Here is a 23,983-nt window from a genome sequence, read left to right as displayed (position 1 = left end):
TCAATTAAACATAAGGATTGCTTTCTTATAACCTTCTTTCCTTCTTATTTATTTTGCAGCCAGTCACCTATGAATGTTTCTATAAGGCATTTTGTCTTGAAACGCCGGTCACCAAAGAGCGTGTGCACCAGAATATAAAGGCGCCACACTGGCCTTGTCATTACTGCATTAAAGCCGAATCTCAAATTGGACAATGGAGGGGTAACTTCTGACAACTAACACTTGGGTCTCCCCTTTTTCTTCCACTATCGCCCAAAACAGCACACATTCCCACTTGCAAATTATTACTGTTAACATGAATTTTAAAATGAATTTGAGAGTCCCCCATATTATCCAGGCCTCAAATTTTTCTTTTGTGCAATTCAGATAAGAGTATCTTTCATACAGAGTACACTGAGTATTAACCACGTTCTGTGTTAGCTGTCGAGGGTAATGCTTAGTTCAGAGCAGGTGTACAGTACACATCTATTTCTTCCACTCAGTCCTTGCCTCCAATGCCCAGCCCCTTTTCTTTCCTCTAAGCAGTAACAGCTCAACACTTATTGGCTATTTATATGAATGAGTGAGACCATGTGCTTTATGCATAGTAACTCACCAACTCTTCCTCTCAACCCTATGGCTGGGGTTTTATCATAGATAAAACACAGCACAAAGAAGGTACAGGTTTATATGGCTGGTTACACAGCTAGTTACAGAGCTAGTCCGTGGTATAGTGAGAACAGAGAGTCTGGCTCTGGCTCTTAACCCTGTTCTCCCGATCTGCTATGTGATCATGCCTTTCAAGGAAACTCTAACATGGGTCAAGCTAAAAATAATTCCAAAAGCAACTTGCATAGTTGAATACAGAGAGAAATAATTGAGTGGTTAGAAATGAGTCTGTTCTAGGAGTCCTCGCCTAAATCTCTAGTGCTTATAAGCTCAGATGATATTCTTTGGGGACATGATCACACCCGCTCTTATCATTGTGCAGAAGACCATCCAGATTTAGCTTATTCAGTCTCTCAACTGCTGTTCCTGCTTTCTGGCACTCCATTTTCAGCTACCGTGTCAGATGTAGGGAGGTGAAATGGCAAGACAGGAATGTCCTTTGTCAATTTGTTTAGGATTACTAGAAAACGATTAAAGGTATTAGTTAAAAGCCTTTTATGACACGCACAGATTCTAGTTCTCAATCCATCCTTCCTTATCGCCTATTAAGATGGAAAATTAAATGGTCATTGTGTTCACATGTTTAAAATTGCTTATCTTATTTAACACCAACATTTCTTCATTTCAGAAATATATTTCTAACTTCCCCCAACAAATCCCTAGAGCTTGACAATGAACCAGAAGCACACCAGGATCTCATGATTCCCCAAGGCCTCAGCATGGCTTGCCCTCACTTTACCAGGAAACAAAGCTCCAGCAAGAATAATGAGCCCTAAGAGCCCATTGTAAGCTATGACCTCATCATTGTTTATATGAGCTCAGACACACATTGTGTGTGTGTGTGTGTGTCTAATATAAACATAAGCCTTTTTCTTCCTAATGCCTACGCCTCGGGACATGAGATAATTCAGGAAGACATTACCATGCCCCTCAATAAATGAATTACATGGTTCTGCTCGGTTGATGCATCCATGCAAACACATTTCTAAGAATCGTGCTTAGAAATGAAAAAAAAAAAAAATCAGATTAGCTCTTATGTTGGAACAGGCAGATATATCACACCAAATAAAATGGTGGTTATGTCTGCACCTGAGAAACAAATATCATTCTTAGGTAACAAAGAAAAACATTAACATTTCTCTATGCTTTTATATCTTTCATTTGCTTTAAGTTAAAAAAAAAAAAAGCCAAAAAGGGTGTTGCCTTTGGTATATGATTCATTGCATATTTTAATCAAAGAAGTAATTGCTTTTACCACTTTTAGCCAGAATACAGAATTACCAAGGATTAAAACTAGTTATTTCTAGAGATGTACCATCCATGCATTTCATCCATACATTTCAGGATAAAAGGGAATCTCTTGGGGGTTTATTTCATTATGCTAAGACAAAGATAAGTTTCTTAAAATTGTAATTAAAAACACAGTAATATACAAAAATAAGAGAAAAAAAATCTCTACAGAAATGTATTCTCTTAAAGTAAATGATTCTACTATTGTCACAATAGTTACATTTATGACAAGATTGTTCGTATGATTAGAAATACGAGCATAAGAATTCAGTGGTTCAAACATATTCACAGGAAACAGAGTGTAAGGAACCTGTGTTTAATCTCTATGCATTTACTTCCCATCATTCTCAAGTCTTTACATCTTCCGTAACTAGTAAATCACGTTTTTTTTCCTGACAAATTTCCCTTATTTCACAATTTACATATTGTACATATAAATACTACAATCTGATTACATTGGCATAGGATGGCTGATCTTATTATTAAAATTTATAGCAAAGAGCAGAGAAAATAAAAGGAAAAGATCTGCCCCGGGGGGACTAATTACATCCAATCCGTTTTTAGCGTCACTATTGTTTCTGGGTGTTTAGCCCATAACAACAAAATGCCTATTTGCATCTGATGTGACACTTTTCAGTTTGCACTAAATTCACTTCACTATCACAATGCATTTTCAAAAATCATTTCAAAAAGAATTTCTTAACGGATTGAGACTGGGCATTACTAAAATGGATTAGATTTAACCTAAAACAGAAGATTTATCTTTTGAACGTTAACCATTTTCTTTTCTTGGAACAAGAGCATAACTCTGGCTGCCGGCACAGATCCTGGCACAATTTGGTTGCTAAAAATGTTTGTTAATTAAATTATTGAATAACCTAGACCTAATTGTAATTTCACGCGTGGTTCCAGTAACAAAATCTATCCTTCATGGTATCTGAGTTGATAATAAGCATCTCTCCACTAAGACGCACTCCCGATTTTCATGAGACATACTGATTTTTCAACCCCACTTGACCTATCTATCCAGTATGCTGGAGTCCTTTAGAACGTTGTTTTAACGAGGAACACTTCCCAGAAAATATTTCATGCACTCCATGGCACGTTCAAACTAATATCAACAAGAATTCATCTCATTAATTTCAAAAGATGACATAGCTCGTCTTATGGTTTGGGTTTTGATGCCAGGTTGATGTAAATAATTTTGAAAGAAAGTTCATGGACCTCCTCTATAAAATTTAACATTAAAAAAAAAAGATTTCCCCTCTTCTCAACTGTATTGCCTTTTCACTGGGTTTTTATGCAATTTCATACATTTCGTGTTGCTGGACTTGGGGTCAATCACACACGTCTAACTGATTCCATGCAATCATGTCTGGATGTGTAGTTCATGTGGGAGGCATATTAAAACATGGCCAACTGATCCCATTTTACTCCATGCTTTATGCTTGATTTGGAAATCTGGTATCTTATCACAATACACTTGTGTCTTAAGCCATTTTCTCGAGGAGAGGGAATGATATGTCAAGAGTCTTTAAAGGCACTGGGTGTAATCTCACCAGGGAGGAGGAAATAAATGGGTCACTTTATGAGGAGCACCCGAAACTTTCCAGGTGGCTAGGGACTTATTCAGAAAGCCGCCTCCTGGAGCATTAAATTGCATCCCACTGGTTTCTAACCATGTAACCAGGAAACTTAATTGCCTATCAAGAAAACACAAGTCTCTCCTGTTTTCACAAACAGGCTAAGGCCATTATTTTCATCTTGGATTTCAAGAAATCTTAAGCATCTAAGTGTAAAATGTATACAATTTCTGTGCAGGTTTTAAAAAAACACCCTTAGAGTTAAACCTTTCTCTGCTTGAGATGGTCTCAGTTAATTTTTCGATACTTTGGCCCTCAGAATTTCAGCATTTCACAAGTACCTTCACTGTTGCAAGAAAAATCTGGGGGATAAAAGAGACAGGGAAGTGTCCACGGGAACCTTTGGATCACAGCTGTGTTTGTCTTTAAAGCTAGGAGTTGAACTAAAATTTTAAGGTTCACTGCAAAATTCATCCACATTCCTTTCTTCAGAAGAGCACATACACGATTTCTGTAGTTTAAAATGAGTTTACGAAGGCAAATGACAATTCTATGCCAAGTTGAACACTGAAGGAAGTCTTGAGGAAGCGGCCGGGGAAATGGCACCACATTCTTGGGCCTGCCTCCATTCAGTATTTCTCAAGGTTGGAGAACGGGGAGGCATTAGATATCCTCCCCTCCCGGCCTATCCAGTAACGGCTCTTGGCCTTGTGCTGTTAACGGAAGACGGTGGCCCCCAGGAGAACAGAAAGTCATCTTCTACCCCTTCCCTTCTCCACAGGGAAGTGGACTTCCTAACAGGGACTTGGCAACAAAGCCTCCCTTTCTGGTGTTTTTACAGTATATTCTAGCCTTTCTCTTCTCGGGGAGGAGAGGAGTATATTCTAGCCTTTCTCTTCTCCCTACTTCACAATCTCAGCCCAACCTCTGATTAATCCTTTTGTTTTTCTAATATGGCTAAGAAAGCTAGAACGAGGCTAATTGTAAAAGATAACAATTAACCCCATTTTGCAAATGAAGGAGGAAGAATCCTTTCCATTAAGTCATCTGTTCCAAGTTACAGGTTTTATGGATGGCAAACCTGGGAATTAAAGACAGGTGTTGACATCTATAAAATTTAGAAAATAAGAGTGGTTTTAATCTAGTTGTCAGAAATAATTTATTCTGGGTACAGTGACATCATAAGGAAATCTATTATTTGGTCTCTTTCCCTAGTCTTTGACACAGAGCTCCTAAAACTCTAGTAATTTCCTGAGTGACAGGGGTGACAGGAGCATCTTTTTTCAGAATATTCAGTCTGAGCCTCTGGTTCCCGCCACAGGAGCTTCTAGGACCCCTGAAGCGATAAAGTGTTGTCTTTGGTACACTCTCCCAGTGACTCTTGGAGGATGGTTCAAACCCAGTGATTAGAGGTTTGGAATTTTTAGTTCCACCCTCCTGAGAGGGGAGAGGGACTGGAGATTGAGTTCAGTCACCAAAGGCCGGGGATTTAATCCGTTGTGCCTACCGAATGGAACCTCCATAAAAAAAATGCTCACAGTGGGGTTCAGACAGGTTCCTGGTTGAGGAACACAGTGGGGTGCCAGGAGAGCACAGACAGAGCGGACATCCCAGTGCCCATCCCTTCCTCTACGCCTTGCCCCATGTGTCACTGCCATCTGGCTATTCCTGGGTTATATCCCTTAGAATATGTTGCTAACAGTAAGTAAAGCACTGATTTGAATTCTGTGCGTTGTTCCAGTAAATTATCAAACCCAAGAAGGGGGTCGTGGGAACCTCTGATGCATGGCTGGTTCGTCAGAAGGAAAAAAATGTGACTGAAAATCTGAGGCTTGGGATGGGTGGCTGAAATGGGGGGGGGGGCAGTCTGGTAGGACGGAGCCCTCAATCTGCAGGGCTTATGCTAATGATGGGGAGTGTCATAATTATCAAACGTGAGGGGGAAAAAAAAAATCCTCACATTTGGTGTCAGAATATTGAGAGTAGAGTCACACAGACCACAGCTATAAATCAGCGAAGGCAGCATACAGAACTGAAATTCAGCACCTGATCCAAACCCAGGATCAATGCTTTTGGATCAACTGTAGCATCCACTGGATGCGGAGCTTAGATCAACCAAGCTGAGAGCCAAGAAGGGCCAGAAATTCTCTGGAGTTGCAGGTACTCAATTCTTATTTAGGCAAGCAGTGAAACACGCTGAAGCTCTTCATGACGAGTTGGATTATTAATACAACCCCAAAGGCAAAGCCTACGGAGTTAACGGAAGAAACCATAAACGAAGCACGTTCGAAAGGATACCACAGAACTTTGCAAAGATTTGCCAAGTGGTCTGATCACCCCATAAATGCCAACTGCGACATAATCTTGACTTTTTAGAAGAGAGGTGAAATAGTATGTTTCCATTTTGCATCTCCATACTTGCATTTTGGCATTTTTGCTTCCCACATCCTCCAACTGGCTGCACCATGCTCAAAGACACGTACCTTCATATCTCTTTTAATTTCCCCCTCTCCTCATACTCCAGCTAACCACAGCGCCTTGACCTACTGGCAACATTAATGCGAGGAAACCCAAAACAACGCTTATAAAAACCCAAATGCAATTAAATTGATCAGTGGATGAACATCATGTGCGTGCATGTTTCTTTTTTTTTTTTTGTGCGTGCATGTTTCTAAGGGGAAGACCCGGGCTACTATCTGCCCCCACAGGGTAGACGTCTGTGAGGCCAGAAAGGTAAGTAACCCCTGCGTCGTTAAATAATGTGCTATTATGCATTTGTCTGAAAAACAAAACATTTACATGTTCGTGATGGGTTTTGATTTTCAAGGATGAAATGAAAACAGATATCATCATATAAATGCGTACATGCAACCTATCCCGGAAAGAAACAGGACATCCCAGTGCTGTAGGTTTTGACAGTATCCGATGAAGAGCCCTTCCGACTTTGAAGGCAGTCCCGAAGCAGGGCTCTGCGGTGGAGGGAATCCGGGGGATGAATGTGGATTCAGGGGCACAGGACAGCTTTCAAGCTAACGCCTTTACTACATATTTCGTAATTTTCTGTTTAACTTAATTCAATTAAAAACAGAAAGCACTAGCGTCTCTGGTTCCGTATCGCCTGCTGGTCTTTAGATCCGTCTATCAAGATGGGTACATATTCAAAGCAAGGTAAGGGGGTCATATTAAGAGGTTTTACGGAAATAGTGTGCAAATCAGTCAGCAGAGTCTGTAGGATTTTGTCCAATGAATGCTAATTCTCCTGTTTTCCTTTCCATCTGTTTGTTACTGGGTCTGTCCTTAAAAGCTCTTAAGTTAGGGGCACCTGGGTGGCTCAGTCGGTTAAGCATCTGACTCTTGGTTTCGGCTCAGGACATGATCTCATGCTTTCGTGAGTCTGAGCCCCACCTTGGGCTCTGTGCTGGCAGTGTGGAGCCTGCTTGGGATTCTCTCTCTCTCTCTCTCTCTCTCTCTCTCTCTCTCTCCCTCCCTCCCTCCTTCCCTCCTCCACTTGCATTATCTCTGTCTCTCTCAGGATAAATAAATAAAATTAAAAAAAAAAATTAAAAAAAAAAGCTCTCAAGTTAACGAGCCTCCTTGTGTCCACCAATTTTACAAATTGCAACTAAAAATAAATGAATGATGAATGGATGAATAGTAAATATGTAAGGTTTAAGATAATTACTTCTATATCTCAAAGGTGATTTTCAACCTAGCAGTCTTTTAACTTTTAAGTACATTCATATCAGCTTTACAAAGTTTGTATTATATTGAAAGCTTGAGGATAGAATGCCTCAAACACCTTGGGACTCTTCTGTCTCAGGTCCTTCACATATGAAGAACTAGGCAAATGGTTTTTAACTTATTTCCTGTCCCTTATATTGAGGTGCAGATGTACCAGATTTACCTTGGCATGTGGATGCATGCTGTCTGCATGTATTCTATAAATGCTCGTATCTCTTTTTGGACCCGAAGCGATTAGCAGAAAATGAAGAGTTGTAGGGAGAAGGGCAGTTTGCAAGGTTACAGGAAAACTTTTTAAAATGGCCAAGTTAAACGCCTCTGTTTCGCACTCATGAATTTCTGTCCTTGATTTTCTCCAATGATTTTGCTGCTTCTTATTGGATATTTATTTCCCTGCTGTTAGAATTCACTAAACAGCACTGAGCAAAATCTCCACCTAGGGACAAGACCATGTTCCTTGATGATAAATCTCACAAGTCATTAATGTCCTACCAAGGAATTCTATGAGGCAGTTTTCCGGAATCTCAGGAAATTTAACATTTGGCTGAACTAATCAGAAATGAGAAAGGAAAGAGTGTTGGTGCCAAAGGAACTTCTTCCCCCTCAGCTGAATGTTGGAAGTCTGAATGTGAATGTGAGGCATCCGATATAAGCATGAAATTAATTTTAGCTCACAGAAGATGACTGCAATTGGGAGACACTGGAAAACACCACCACCACCACCACAAACACACAACACCAGGGGCACACAGACAAGACAAGATCTACACGAAAACATTTCCTCATTCTCACTTCCATGTAGAAAATGCTTCAAAGTCCTCTGTGGTCAAGATGATAATTAGAACGCTGTCTAATGGAAGATTTGGAATAAATATCTGTAAAGACACCGAGAATCTCTGAATTATAAAGAAAGCTTTTGTTATTTGGCTCCCATGTTTAACACATTTCGATTCTTACTAATTAGGAACTCCTAAGTTTTTTCAGATGTCAGCCTACCATGTTTATTTTAAACAGAAATTCTGATCTAGCCTTTAGTTTAACTGTACGGGAGCCTGCTAAAGGCTAACTGGTCTGCATATTGAAGAGAATGATGGACAGTAAGGCAAGAGCTTCGTCTTCTCTCCGTCTGTGAATCCTGACAGTTACAAAAAGGAAGGCTCAGATCACATTCAGCTCATCATTCATGAGGCCGTAAGGTGACTGAATATGAGCTCTGATAAAGTAAGAAGTGAGAAGCATAGGTAGAGAGATCTGGTGGTCAAATGATAATTTAGTTTTAAGTTGTACTTAAGTTTGGTAGTGATCGAAGAGTGGCGGAAGGCTGACCATGTGTGATGCAACTCTGGAGAGGAATTTAACAATTCTAGGGGAAAGAGAAAGGGTGCAACTCCTTGATTTTCCAAGGAAACTTTAAGAAAAGAGTTAAAATGAAAGGGGCTGGTCCTTAGAAGAGTCACTCGCCCTCTACAGATTAAGAGTTTATCCTGAGTGCAAAGACCAAACTATTCCTGAGGAAATACAACTGTTTTATCTCCTGTGATGTTGGAAGTATTTGGACATGGCAAAATTCTAAGTATAATCCCAATGCACTTTTAGATTAGCCATTTACGGTATTGGCCAGCAGGCACATAATTAATTAAAAAGGAAATTTTAGAACATAAAGCACACACAGCCATGGGGACTCACAAATGAAATTCATAGTACGGCAAGGAATTCTAGCTGCATGAAAACATCATCAAAACATCATCACATAACACTTCCAAGCTTGGGTTCAAAATTATAGATAAAAATACAGATTAAATATGAGCCTCAAAGTTGAAAACAATCCACGTTGTTTCAGATTCCCATGTGGCAAAGGCCGGGACCGGCACAGTATGGTCAGGGTTAAGGGGATAATTATTTTGAAGGTGCTATCAGCTATAGAATCCACAGAAAAAACACTGACTAATTCATTTCCTCTATTCAACTAACATTTACTGAATACTTCATCTTTTCCAGGCACTGTGTTAAGCATGAGGGAGATCTCAAAAAATGTATTTATGGCTCCAATATAAGATGCCACCTTCCTTGGACAGTAACCGGCATGCTCCTGATTTGTCTTTTAACAGGAATTCAGAAAAGTCCTTAAAAGGGGACTTAGAATTTTCTTGCATTTTTCCAAAGTGCAGAGCCAGGTCCAGCTATATGTTCAAATAAACACGTGAAATAAAATTTAAATAAGATGCTCATTAACTTAAACATGGCAGGTGATGGGGGTGCCTGGGTGGCTCAGTCTGTTCAGTGTCTGACTTTGGCTCAGGTCATGTTCTCACAGTTAGTAGGTTTCAGCCCTGCATTGGGATCTGTGCTGACAGCTCAGAGCCCGGTGCTTGCTTTGTATTATGTGTCTCCCTCTCTCTCTGCCCCTCCCTGACTCATGTTGTCTCTCAAAAATAAATAAATGTTAAAAAATTTTTTATTTTTATTTTTAATTTAAATTTTAAATTTTAATTTAAATTTAATTTTTAATTAAAATTTTCTTTAGTGTTTATTTATTACTGACAGAGGGGAGAGAGAGAGAGAGAGAGAGAGAGAGAAGGTGGGGAGGGACAGAGAGAGAGAGGGAGACACAGAATCCGAAGCAGGCTCCAGGCTCTGAGCTGTCAGCACAGAGCCTGATGTGGGGATCAAACTCACGAGCCATGAGCTCATGACCTGAGCTGAAGTCAGACACCAACCTACTGAGCCACCCAGGCGCCCCTAAAAAAGAATTTTTTTTAAATGGCAGGTGATAGCAAGATTGCAGCCCCATGACTATCCAGCCCCAGTTTTTATTACATGGGAGAGTTTTATGCATTTCTAGGGAAGAATTCGATAGACTTCTTGGATCAATCAACAACAATCTGATTTTTTTGACAGTAAAATAGCCCCTAATCCAGTCTTTAATTTTTATTTCAAATTAACATGATGTTTAATTCTGCATGAAGAGATCAACAGGCCCAGAATGAATACGATTGTGACCAGTCTGAAAGTATCCCCTTTGGTAATACAGGAAGCTTTGGCAAATACTCTTCTCATCACCATCTTTCCTGTGATGGCAGATGGGACAGAACTGAAAATTCTGAAACGTGCTTTGGTTCAGGACTCCATTCAGTCCCCATCTTATTTTTAGCTCCATCAATGACCACACTGCAAAGACCCTACTACTTCAGAGACTAGACTTTCAGCTGGAACATTCCAGTAAACTGTCAGTGATTGAGATTCTGGTCTCAACACCCACACCCAGCCCTGCTCTGGCGAACGATCCTAACGGCCCTGACTCCAAAATCGAGTACTCTAGAAAAAGAGAGTAACCAAGGAACTTCTTCTCCAAATGCATGTAAACAGGATTTTACCGAACAGGGCTAGAACAGAGACTGTTTTTCTGAATAGAACATGAAAATGCTAATGTGATATTCTTTTTCAAAAGCCTTTTGTTCAGAGAGGAAGTGTGGTCTAGTAAGAAGGCACTTCAGTGGTCGGCTGTGACAGCTCCACCCTGTCCATGAACCAGTGTGGTGGTGTCACCCCGGACCAGACACTCAATCTCAGTGATGTCACTGGTAGAACAAGGTCAATTCAATCTCACTATCTATACAAGAGTACTGGAAGCTCTTCTATGGTTCCTCAGAGCTTTCTGGGCTGTAACTTTAGCATCAAAGGAAAAATCAAAATGAGGAGAATCAGTGTAAGTGGGAGACTTTTTGGTTTAGTCACATCATACATGCCAACTGCTGCTTTCAGCCAAGATGGGAGTAATGAGAACCAGATTTACCCGACCGCCTGTAACAACCAAAATATGGACAAAATATACAGAACTATGCTTCTAAAAGACATCTGACGTCAGGTGAAGGACAGTGAACGCTGAGAAAGGGGACATGAAGGAGGTGAGCTCTAGAACTGCAGGAGTGCTGGGGAGGACTGAGTTGCTCAGAGAACCCAGATTTGCATATAATGTCCCTATGCAAAAAGTAGCTGACTCATGATCAAAGCATACAAGTGAAAGAATCCAGCTGAGACCATGGGGGAAAAAAAACACCCAAAAAAGATTAGCGGCAACAGCGCCTGGTGTTCACACAGGGTCAGGGATAGCACCTGTTCCCACCATCCAGATGGGAAAACTCAGTGTTCACAGTAGATTACTCAGAAGAATCTTACCTCTGTATTGCTGAATGAGCCATAAGCTGATAACTTGCCCTGAACCCACCTAACAAGTCTTAAAAGCAAAACCCAAAAGGATCAAACTGTTTCTGAGTACTTTAACATTACAGAACAAAGCTCAAGAACAGAGGTATACAGGGGCACCTGGGTGGCTTAGTCGGTTAAGTGTCTGACTTCATCTCAGGTCACGATCTCGTGGTTTGTGAGTCTGAGCACCATGTCGGGCTCTGTGCTTGACAGCTCAGAGCCCGGGGCCTGCTTCAGATCCTGTGTCTCCCCCTCTCTCTACCACTCCCCGGCTTGCACTCTGTCTCTGTCTCTTTCTCCAAAAATGAATAAACATTAAAAAAAAATATAAAAAAAAAATAGAGGTGTACAAAAGTACCCAGCACTCAACAAAGTCAAGTTCACGATGTCTGACAGCCAATAAAAAACTACTAGGTATGAAATGATGAAGGAAAATACTACATATAATGAAAACAATCAACAAAATCAATCAAAATTGACCCAAAGCTGATATTAGAGGTAGCAACCAAAGATATTAAAAGTAACTATAAATGCATTCCAAAAGTTTAAAAACTTAGGTGAAGAAATGAGAGATATGAAAATAACAAACAAAAGCCAGACTAAACTTCTAGATGTGAAAGCTACAATGTAGGAGACAAAAAACAGCCATATGGGATAAATAGCTGACTGAAATACACATGGCACATCATATAATCAAATTGCTCAAAACTGGTGATAAAGAGAAAATCCTCAGAGTGGCCAGATTAAAAAAAAAAAAAGATATATTATTTACAGAGATAAAGAAAAGGGTATTAGCATTCTTGTTGGAAACCATGCAAATAAGACAATGGAACATCATCATTAAAGTAGCTGCAGAAAACTTCTACCTATAATTCTATACCCAGCAAAAATGTCTTTCAAAAACAAAAGTGAAATAGAGATCTTTCCAGATATACCCAAGCAAAAGAATTCTTCACCAATCTACATGCATTAAAAGAAACTTTCAAGGAAGTCCTCTGACTAGAACGAAGATAATTCCAGATGGATCTATACAAGGATTAAGGAGCACCAGAAATGGTAACTATCTAGATAACTATTTTTCTTATTATGTAACTCTTTAAAAGATAATTCATTGTTTAAAAGAAAACTAACAATAATGTAGTATGGAAAAAGTATGGCAACAACAGACCAAAGATTGGGAAAGGGGAAATGGAAGAATTTTATGAGGTTCTTGTAATGTACATGAAGTGGCATAGTATCACTTGTGCTGGTATAATATTGGGAAGTGTTAGAAACATTTTCTAAAACTCTGAGGCAAACGCTAAAATAACGAAAGAGTTACAGTTCTAAAAACCCTACAACGGGCATATAAGAAAACCATAAAAAAAATATCTTATTAGTCCAAAAGTTGGCAGAAAAAAGAAGAGAAAGGGAACAAAGAATAGATGAAACAAATAGGAGATGCAGCAAGACGACAGATTTAGGCATAACTGTATCAATAACTTCATTACATGGTGTTCGCAATTTTAAAAGGCAAGATTCAACTGTATGCTGCCTATAAGAAATGCACTTCAACTGTAAAGACAGGTTAAATAAAAGCACGAGGATGGAAAAAGGATATGCTATGATAACATTGATCAGAAGAAAGCTGAAATACCTTTAATATCAGACACAGTAACTTCACAGCAAAACATAGTACCAGGGATAAAGAGGTCATGTCATAATGATAATGGGGGGGGTGGCGTGAAGGAGGACGTAAGAGCTCTGGATGTTTCTGCGCCTAAAAACAAAGGCTCAAAAATACAAAAAGCAGAAGCTGATAGCATCACATGAGAAAATAGCAGAGATTTTAATGTCGCTCACTCAGTAACGGATAAACTAACGGACATAGTACACACACACTCCTGCTCAGAATGTTCCTTATGTCCAAAGTAAACTCTCCCATGAAGCCTCACTGAGGAGATCCGCTTGCATTGCTCAGGAAGCCTTTCTGGGCATTTATTGCTGAAAACCTCAAACAAGGCCTCTTCTCTGTGGACACCATGACTGATGAGGGTTTCCCACCAGAGAATATGACTGCTTCCCTCAGCAGGAAACTTGAGTTCTAGTTCCTCAAAATCCCGACAGAAATCCTTACAGCCCGACCACGCCCCGACTTTTCTTAACCCTCGGTTATTTGTCATTAGATGGTTACACAGAAAGTCCTGTCAGCTTTTGCGGTTTCCTGACTTCGGCTGTCACTGACACGTTTCCTGACACGTCACTGTCCCAGGCACATTAACTGGGGTCAGGTCTTGCGCGTCGAGTCCCTGAGAAGCCTGCCTGACGGCTCTGTTGCGCTGAGATGACCCTGTGCAGGCGGCTCCCCTGTGACCCCATAACCTTCAAGACAAGGGAACCGAGGCCAGACCTGTACATAACGGTGCTCGTAACAGTTCCCAGATTTCCTTCCGGTGGCCTTCAGCACCCCCCGTGCCCCCACGCCTCCTGTTTGTGTTGGGCCCCGAAGCGAGTTGTAAAAGGAGGCCTCGCCAGACCTACCCGAGGGGGCACAGCCTGCAGGGCAGTGATGTAATTCTCCAGAGCCAGGCGACGGCGGTCATTGAGCATGGCTTCCACTCGGGCCATGTGCGTCTCCACCAGCTGCTGCCTCTCGTTGGCTGCTTCCTGCTCCAGGGACTCCACTTTCTCCTGGAAATGCTGCCGTTGCAAACACGTGCACACATCAACACGGGACTGGACGTGCAGCATGGGGCTTCCCAAGGGGGTATCCTACTCCATTTGACTCCAAGATTTACAGTCCTTCCAACATTTTGACTAATTCGGCATGCTCTATGGGTTGCCTCTCTTTCCTGCACCCCATCCTCAATCCTGATTTCTCACTGTAAATCATTCTTCTCTATGGCCCCCGAAGACTGACTGGACGAGCCGTAGCACAGGCTAAATTTCTGTTACTTTTAAAACTCGAAATTACATTGCAAACAAACAAAAAAACCAACCAAAACAACTCCGCTCTTCCTCAACGTATTTTAATAGGAAAGTGACCACGAGGATCTTACAATTTGCTTAAGGCAGCTGTGAGAGGAGTTCCTGTCGCGAAAGTCTAATCATGGTGTGTGATTTGTGCCAGGGGAAGAGGTAAAGGAAGAATTTGGCAACCAAAAGCAGAATGCAAGGAACAATAGGGGATGAATGAATTAAACCTTGAGCTCTGAATGGCAATGAATTAAAACTTGAGCTAATTAAGAGCAAATACAAGGAAGAGCTGAAGAAACTGAATTCCTGGACAATGATGAACAATAGTCCAAATTAGTGGGAATGTGAACAATCACCCTGGGGGTTCTAGAGGTGCTAGCCCATGCTGCCCGGTGGAGAACCCGCCTGGGTTTTACCTGGATGACTGCCTTCTTGTCCGCTTTAGGCAAGTTCTTTGCTTGCCTTTCTGCCTCTTCCCATTCTCGCATGACCTACAAGATGAGAAAACATTTCAATTTAAAACCATCGGTTCTTTTCTCAAAGATCTATTCTTTCTGTATTCGACACTGTAAACATTAAGAAAATTATCGCATTCCAGTCCTATCTCCAAACTGTTTGATCTCCCGCTAAGAAGTGTATCATTTCTCATAGCAGTATATTACACAGCAATGTTCACGTTCATCGAAGGAATATGGCCCTTTGAAACAAAGGTAGTCTTTTTTTCTTTTCCTGAGAAGTGGCTGCAAGTCATTTTGTTTGATGTGCACAAATGTCAACGATCCATAAAGGGCATATAGATATGTATTTTTTTTTTTTTCTTGCAGGCTCTGCACTGTCAGCACAGAGCCTGACGTGGGACTCTATCTCTCGAACTGTGAAATCATGACCCGAGCCGAGATTAAGAGTTAAGATGCTTAAACGGCTGAGCCACCCAGACGCCCCTATATATATTTCTTGAACAAGGATTTCCAACATTAAATTGAATACTTTAGTTTTTTGTGAAAGCGAGTTACAAAATTTCCAACTGTGTATTTAAAAAAAATTTTTTTTTTTAACGTTTATTTATTTTTGAGACAGGGAGAGACAGAGCATGAACGGGGGAGGGTCAGAGAGAGGGGGACACAGAATCTGAAACAGGCTCCGGGCTCTGAGCTGTCAGCACAGAGCCCGACGTGGGGCTCGAACTCACGGACCGCGAGATCATGACCTGAGCCGAAGTCGGCTGCTTAACCGACTGAGCCATCCAGGCGCCCCTCAACTGTGTATTTTTAAACAGTAAATGGGGTCGGGGGTGGGGGAGTGGGGAAGGCATGAATATTTAACGGATGTGTATACATGCCATGAACACACTCCCCAAAAGAAGTACATAATGGAGGAAGAAAAAGAAGACTTCTATTGTCAGAAAGCCTCAGGTCCGCCCCACTGATGGGTAAGGGGGGGCCTTTGCTCACCAAACCCCATCATGAACAGCAAAGAAGACCCTATATACCTCCAGAAATTCCAAGAGAGTACACATTATAATGTTCTGAATGTAGCAAAACGTATTCTTAGCAAGTACTGCTAATTTAGTAACCAGGCTAATCTGCTCTGTAGGAAAAGAACACTTGCTCTTCTCATCCTCGAAGTCCACCCAGGGTTACGCTGAGAGAGGTTCATTCACTGGCCTGAACGCCAAGAAGTCTGCAGCTGCGTGCATGTTGTTGAAATGGAATGAAACTAGATTCTTACCACCTATGGCTGCCTTTCCTTTCCCAGTGTACTATACTCTGTCAGGCAGAGCTTTTGTAAGTGCAACTCATACCGGAACTAGGTAGAATAAAGAATAGAAAGATCAAGTAAGCAAAATAATGGTCTGTTGACAGATATGTACTTACATACTTTGTAGATATACAAAGCACAAAAGAACCTAATATCTGTACTATCAAAGCCTGTTATTTATAGGTATTTATCCCTAAAGAACTGATTTTTTTTCTGACATCCTTCAAGATCAGAAAAAGAGAGAGAGAGAGAGACTTAGAATAAAAAACTATTGACAGAGAACTTTTATGAGATAATACCATATCAAATCACCATGTAGGTTTTTATTTAGATATTTTATTTTTTTTTTTAACATTATTTATTTATTTATTTATTTATTTATTTATTTATTTATTTATTTATTTTGAGACAGGGAGAGACAGAGCATGAACAGGGGAGGGTCAGAGAGAGGGAGACACAGAATCTGAAACAGGCTCCAGGCTCTGAGCTGTCAGCACAGAGCCTGACGCGGGGCTTGAACTCACAAACCTTGAGATCGTGACCTGGGCTCGAACTCACGGACTGCGAGATCATGACCTGAGCTGAAGTCGGCCGCCTAACCCACTGAGCCACCCAGGCGCTCCTTATTTAGAAATTTTATTAGCTACTAGCATTAATTTGTTATATAGGATACAAGACTAGCTTCCTTGTGTTGTTTTAATGAAATTATGGAGAAAACAGAATGGAGTGAATTTTCTATTATACTTGAAGAACATGTAAAAAATAACCTAAACAGGTCACAACAAAATTGGAACCAATGTCCTACTGTTATGAATAAGAACAGAACACAAAAGAACACGTGGTCCCAGATGCTTTGGTGTCTCTAAGAGTTAATAAAGGGCACCTGTAGGGAGGGGGCTACAAAGACCACCTCTGCTTTATGGATGAGATACGGCTTGCAATAAAAAATATTTCAATTTCCTGCTTTGAGAATGTTCACGGTGGCGGTGCTCTACCATGAACTCTTACGGCAAGGAATCTCAAAATTCGTCTGAGAGAGAAGCCAAGTGGCTTATTGGAATGTGAAGACTGATTTCCTGTATTACCTTTACATTTCTGCCATCTCACCTAGTACATTCCGAACCTGGCCTGTAAACTTTAAGCTTGGGAAATACATGGAATAATTAAAGAGACTGATTTGGCTGATGCATTGAAAATAAATACTACTACAAAATGAAATTGAATTTTGACTTTCAGAGCAATTTAACCATACCCTATACCCTCCCAAAGAAAACAATTCACTCATACCATCACCCTAGGCCTATTTAATGCAAGATAAACACACACCACAGGCTCAATCTCTCTCCTGGAACAGTGGCTTCCACTGCAGTGCTCCAATGACAAACATTACTGTACATTTGCTACATGGCAGACCTTGTATTAAGAGCTTCATAAAGTCTATCTTGCTTAACTGACGACTTAAGCAGTCCATGAGATGAGTCATGGCGATCTCCATTTTATGGACCAGGTTAAGCTACCTGCTCGAGGTTACGGAGGAAAAAAAAATGGAGAAGGAAGGATATACACCAAGATCATTGTAGCTCTAAAGACCATGCTTTTATCTTCCATGGCCCAATGTGCCATTAAAAAATACAAAAATTACATATACATTATATATATATGTATATATATATAACTTATATAAATTATGTGTTTATATATCCACATAAATAATATATGTTATACATGTATATTTATAAATATACATAAATATATATAAAATATATAATATTTATATAATAACATAAAACAAAGGCAAATTCAATAGGTGAGCTAAGTTTCTTTTTATTTGGTGACGGGAAAAGGATTGTTCCTAAGATGTTGATGCTTATCTTAAAAATAATAAATTTAGAGAAATGTCAACTTTCATTTTGAAAAATTTCATTTTAATGATATAGTAAAACTACTAAATAAGTAACATATATAATTATTACATGATATATATATATATATATATATATATATATATAGAATAAAAAGCATTCATAGACTATTCAGAATCTTAGATTTGCTAGACCCTATTCAACAGCAATCTATATGTTTAGTTATCATGAGCCCCAGCAACCAAATACCAAAAAAAAAAAACCCTCCAAAATGTCTGTTTTCATAAGAAAACAAATAGTTAACAAAAATTACAATAAAAATCAATTAGAAGTCTCAGGTTCTTCCATATAGTCTTATGAAGCAATTTTCCACTGGATGAACAAAAGTTATCAGTTATCATTGGATTTATGGATCTTCAAAGACTTAGTTATTTTATGTAGAAAAAATGACAACTAGTACATAGATAGAGATTTAAGAGGCAGGCAAGTTCAAAGTCAAACAGTCCCCAGAATTCAGGACCACAGATTATGAAGATAAATGTTAATCTCAGGCATCTCACTTTCCTACGACCACTGGAATTAGCAGACCAATGCACTCTCTGCTCTAGCATAACATCTCTTATATCTTATATAACATCTTATATATATATATATATATATGTATATATATATATATGTATATATATCTCATATCTTATATAACATCTCATATCTCAGATATAACTAATAACTAAGAGATGAGGAAACTCTGTAAAGATTTATATGGACTAAGTCATGGGTTAAATAGATTTGCTAAAATAAAATTAAGTTGCTATTCTAGGAGACATCTGGAGTATCTGAAACTGACATATGTATCAAAAAAATCACTAATAAATCACTCAGTACTGGAAAAGCCAAGCCAAGCTTTCAGTGTTTATTTTTGTTATTATTCTTTTTTGGACTTCGTTGTGCCTGAAATGATTTTGAGACCAGCAAGAAGGCTCTGAAAGCTTCAGAAGCAAAAAGTGAGACAGGATTTAAGCTTAAAAGGTGTTATTTCAGAGGTAATAAATACAACTCCAAGTCATCCTATACTTTCTTAACAGTGATTATATACCAGCCTGCGTTTTTTCCTAATGAAAAGTCCTGTTTTTCAGAGGGACTGCCTTCGGGTGAAACCTCAGTATTCCGTTCTACCTAGCTTTCTAGTTCAACTGGCTTTTATGTTTTCATCATGGCCAACAACTACAATTGCACGTTACATTCCAGATTCAAAGAATTTTAACTCTCCCCCCACTTGTTATTATTCCAAAATGGATCCAAGTATTATGGTCATTCCTCTTAAAAACAAAACAAAACAAAACAAACAAAAAACCCCAACTAATTGTGTTGTGTCTTCTAGATCCATTAGCAGTTCTGTTTTAAAATGTAGGGGTTTTTTTTTTTGGTTGGGATGAGCACTGGGTGTTGTATGGAAACCAATTTGACAATAAATTTCATAAAAAATAAAATAAAATAAAATAAAAAATATAGGTTTTTGTTTTTTTTTTTTTAAATATTCAAGTATGGTGAGGTCAACAGATCAGGAGAAAAATGCCATTGAAAAAAGACTGTTACTCACACACACTTCCCAAGAGGAGGCGACATGGCATGTCATTGAGGGGAGGAGGGCGGGGAAGCACCAGGGTGGGTCAGGAGGTAGAGGGCATGAGGGAAAATGTAGCCAGGAGTCTGGGTTCCTTGAGAAGGAATGGGTGAATCAGGGTAAGCAGGCTTAGATTCGGCTAGTTTGAACAGTTTTGGTAGGTTCTGGGGTACAGGGCTCTCCCTAGATGTCTGGTACCTAGACTTGGGGTGAGGAGGTAGATAGTGGGTCAGAGTGCAAGAGTCTGAAGAAGGTAGTTGGGGGATATAGGCTTTGAAGTGGTTGGTTTGACATCATGGAAGGTGTGTCCAAAGGCTAGTCATTTGCTACCTCTAGAACTGGCTAACTCTTGGAGGGGGAGGTCTCCCTACAGTTAGTAAGGCCCCACATGTCAAAACACCATGATTAATGCTGTTACTAAAGACTTACTGTGGTCTTAGAAAACATACAGCAGACTCATGAATCCTATTTAATGTCTATTATGAAAACTTACAAGTATTTCTGCTAAACAGTACAAGAATTAGTAATACCTTCCTATATTTACCACAGAATGTTAACACCAAATAAGGGAATGGTTGACTTTAACCTGAGAGCTTTCCTCATTTACTCACTTATGGTTCCTTAAATCTGACTCTTCGTATGTTTTTTTCACACTCTAAATTGTGGACGCAAGTTGGCCAGTGATTGGCAAGTAAGTGCTGATACATATTTGTTGAATAAATGAATGAATGAATGAATGAATGAATGAACGAAGAATCTGAGAAAGGGCTAAAATTAATATTTTCTATCTCTAATATATACAACATCCAGCACCTGGTATAGGCATCATAAATTGATATTATTATACGTAAATCAGTTTTTGAACAAATTATTTTTTAATTTGTTTCATAAAGAATCTGCCAAAAAAAAAAAAAAAAAAACCCGAACAAACAAAGAAACAAACAAAACCAGTGTTTGCCGCACAGTGTACTGAAAAGAGCACTGTATCAGGAGCAAGAAACACTCCAGTTCCAAATGCCTGTCTCTCGCGTTACTTATATTGCGTTCTTCTAGAGTGCGAAGTCACACTCTTGAACCACACTGCATTATCTATCATCGATGAAACAAGATGGTATGATCGTTATGGTTCACTTTGCTTTTACGTTCCTGTGGTTCTATGAATTCGCTTTGTAAGACATGTTAGGTTCAAAGTTATAATAATTTGGCAACTAATAAAAAAATACTCATCTTTACTACAGATCATTCTAAGGGAGTTTAATGGACAACACCATAGTTATGGGTCCGCATACACCCGGGTATAAAACCAGAGGGAATGTTGTAGACGTAACCGAATTTGTGCTTACAAAATCCTGCTATCCTTAGTGTCAATGGATCTCTCCTAGGTGGCATGCTCAAAGAAGATTCTAAAAACCCCAAACGGGTACCCTCCGAGCAAACATTTAAAACTAAGACTTTACGCCTTTAAAGAGCTGGATAAAATTAAAGACCCCTCCCATTCCTAGGCATTCATCAGCCATAGGGTCCCTGGGGAGACTCTGAGGCAGAGGCAAGTCCAGACTTCCCCTTTGTTGTAGACTACAGGACGGAAAAGTCACATTACCTGGGACATTCTCTCGCGGTGCTTGGCCTCCAGCCTCTCTTTGGCTTTCTGGAAATGGGCATGTTCATTCTCATCTCCGGGTGTCTCAAGATATTTGTCCACGGCATCAGGTGTGCTGGCTGCTGTTGTAGGAACTAGAAGGCAGAAAGAAGGAGGTTTGAGAAGGGAAACGGTATCCAATCATTTCAAAGAAAGCCATTTTTTTTCCCGTTTACTCCAAAACAAAGACTTTAGTAGAGAAGCACAGACAAGAAGTTAATGCTGTTTAAGAGAACACCATGAGACACTTCCCAGCACAGGACACCTTTCAAGGACAGGGTGAAGGAAAATCTATAAAACAGTCCATTTTGCAAGTGTAGCGTTATATTTAAATTTCTTTGCAAAACAAGCGTGCGTAGAGTGAAACCAGTTGGTGTTTGACACATTTTGTCCCAAATCCCGATGCCTTGCAAAATTAACTTTTGTAGTCTTGACAGTAAGGTACGTTATCAATATCACAGCTTAGGATTCCTACAGAAACTGAACAAACCTCCAAGTCTATTGCAGAATAACGGCACCATAGAGTAAAAAGGTAAATTCTACGGCATTTTCAGATAGCTTGATTTCAAAACCATCTTTTGGTGAGAGTGTTTGAAACACTACCCCAAACCCCGTAAATGTCAATAAATGCATTTTCAAAATCACAAAGGGACCTTTCTGCCTTCGCAAAATTTGACAAGAGCCGACCAATTCATTAGAGTTGTCACAAAGAAAGAAAGTGATTTCTACTTTGAATTCAACGAAAACTGCTAAGCAATATTACTGAGTTGCAACATATACCGCTAAATTATGTGGAAACATAAATACCCATAAAATTGAAGAGTATGATAAAACAAAACTATTTTAACTCATGAGCTGAGTGAATTGTAATGCCTAAACAAGCAATTTTCCAAAAGATTAGCAATGATTAGTGGGAATTCAGAGCACTTATGAGCATACTTAAAAAAAAAAAAAAAAAAAGAGGGGAGCCTGGGTGGCTCAGTCGGTTGGGTGTCCGACTTGGCTCAGGTCATGATCTCGCGGTCCGTGGGTTCGAGCCCTGCGTCGAGGTCTGTGCTGACAGCTCAGAGCCTAGAACCTGCTTCGGATTCTGTCTCCCTCTCTCTCTGCCCCTGCCCTGCTTGTGCTCCGTCTCTCTCAAAAATAAACATTAAAAAATAATTTAAAAAAGAAACAAAGGAAAAAAAAACGACTTTGATTTAAAGAATAGAGTATGTTCAACCAAAACAGTGAAATTAGGTGTTTTCACTATGTTTTTGGGTCAAATCAACTCAAGTGTTTTATTCAAAAGATTATTAAAATATCACCCATGTTCTAGGTACTACTCTTCACTGATTTTATCTAGTTGTTGACTTCTACATTTGAGATATAATATCCCAAAGAGTTAAATGAGAAGTATTTATGGCTAAATCATTTGGCAACTAAATTCTGAGATAAATGTCTTTTATACATGCTTTGAGAAAAAACGCCTGGAATCTCCATAACCCAAAGGCTTCAAGATTTGAACCAAAACCAGAAGGCTTTTTTTGTTACATAATCAAACAATATCTTTAATTTTAAAGAGAAAATATCTGTTCAGATTTCTTCCCCTTTTTCTTTAATCAAGGTTTAAGAATTATTATTATTAACAACAACAAAAAAAAGAGCAGTTTAGGTGTCTACATAGATGGCTGCTTTCAAGTGGAAGGAAGGGAAGTGGGGCATATTCCTGGAATTATTTTTCAAAACACTTTGTGTTCCCTCTTCGGCTGCCACCAGGGGATTCTGAGTCAATAGGTCTGGGACTGGCACAGGACGTACATATTAAAAAGCATCTGGTCCCATCTTCTGTGTGGTAGGTGAGCGAGAACGTGTTTCGGCAGCGAACAGGGAAAGCGTTGGAATTAGGCACACCTTGATGCTCGGGTTTCTTAGACTGGCTGTGACCCAGGGCAGGTAACGTGAGTCATCTATGTACCAGTTTCTTTATCTGTCAGCCAGCATGCTAGGTGCACTGAGAAAATGAGATGCCACCCCATGTGTGTTACACAGCCTGCACCCAGGGTGGCACCCAGGGTCCTTCACGTCAGTGCCCTCAGTCTCTTCCCTGGCATCACACATAATCCAAATCTTGGAGCGTAAACAAACCATAGAAAAAATGAGCTTTTATTTCACACACAGGACCACCACCCAAAGGAAAAGCAGTAGGTATTTTTCTAAAAGATCTTCGGGGGGGCGCCTGGGTGGCTCAGTCCGTTAAGCGTCCGACTTCGACTCAGGTCACGATCTCGCGGTCCGTGAGTTTGAGCCCCGCATCCGGCTCTGGGCTGATGGTTCAGAGCCTGGAGCCTGTTTCGGATTCTGTGTCTCCCTCTCTCTCTGACCCTCCCCCGTTCATGTTCTGTCTCTCTCTGTCTCAAAAATAAATAAACGTTAAAAAAAATTAAAAAAAAAAAAAGATCTTCGGTATAACCCACATAAAAGGCCCACAGATTATTGAAAATGAGTCCTTAATTTTTAACACTGAAAATCATTTTCAATTTAAAATCTTTTTTTAAAAGAAAATCAAAGGCAAGTATTTTTCTGCATAAATTCAAGCAAATCAATATGCAAGTATATTTTACTTCATCATTTTCCCCACTTGAAATGGAAGTGATGTTTAGCATGTTAAATTTGCTTCCCATGGTGTTAATCATTT

At 39.7% G+C, this 23,983-nt stretch overlaps 1 protein-coding gene across 7 annotated transcripts in view; it reads right to left on the bottom strand.

Moving 5' to 3' along the window:
* APP (amyloid beta precursor protein) overlaps nt 1–23,983 on the bottom strand; it is a 274,512-nt gene that overhangs the window by 67,501 nt on the left and 183,028 nt on the right. For all 7 annotated transcript variants that reach the window (XM_019467786.2, XM_019467787.2, XM_019467788.2 and 4 more), the window contains 3 exons: nt 21,268–21,401; nt 14,840–14,914; nt 13,989–14,147 (listed from right to left, as the gene is read on the bottom strand). In XM_019467786.2, coding sequence (XP_019323331.1) covers nt 13,989–14,147; nt 14,840–14,914; nt 21,268–21,401 — 368 coding nt within the window. The remainder of the gene's footprint in view (nt 1–13,988; nt 14,148–14,839; nt 14,915–21,267; nt 21,402–23,983) is intronic.

Source organism: Panthera pardus, unplaced genomic scaffold (genome assembly GCF_024362965.1).
Source record: "Panthera pardus isolate Hobbes unplaced genomic scaffold, ASM2436296v1 HiC_scaffold_16, whole genome shotgun sequence".
NCBI classification, from domain to species: domain Eukaryota; kingdom Metazoa; phylum Chordata; class Mammalia; order Carnivora; family Felidae; genus Panthera; species Panthera pardus.
Note: the sequence above shows the minus strand (reverse complement) of the source record. Positions and strands in the feature narration are given on the sequence as shown.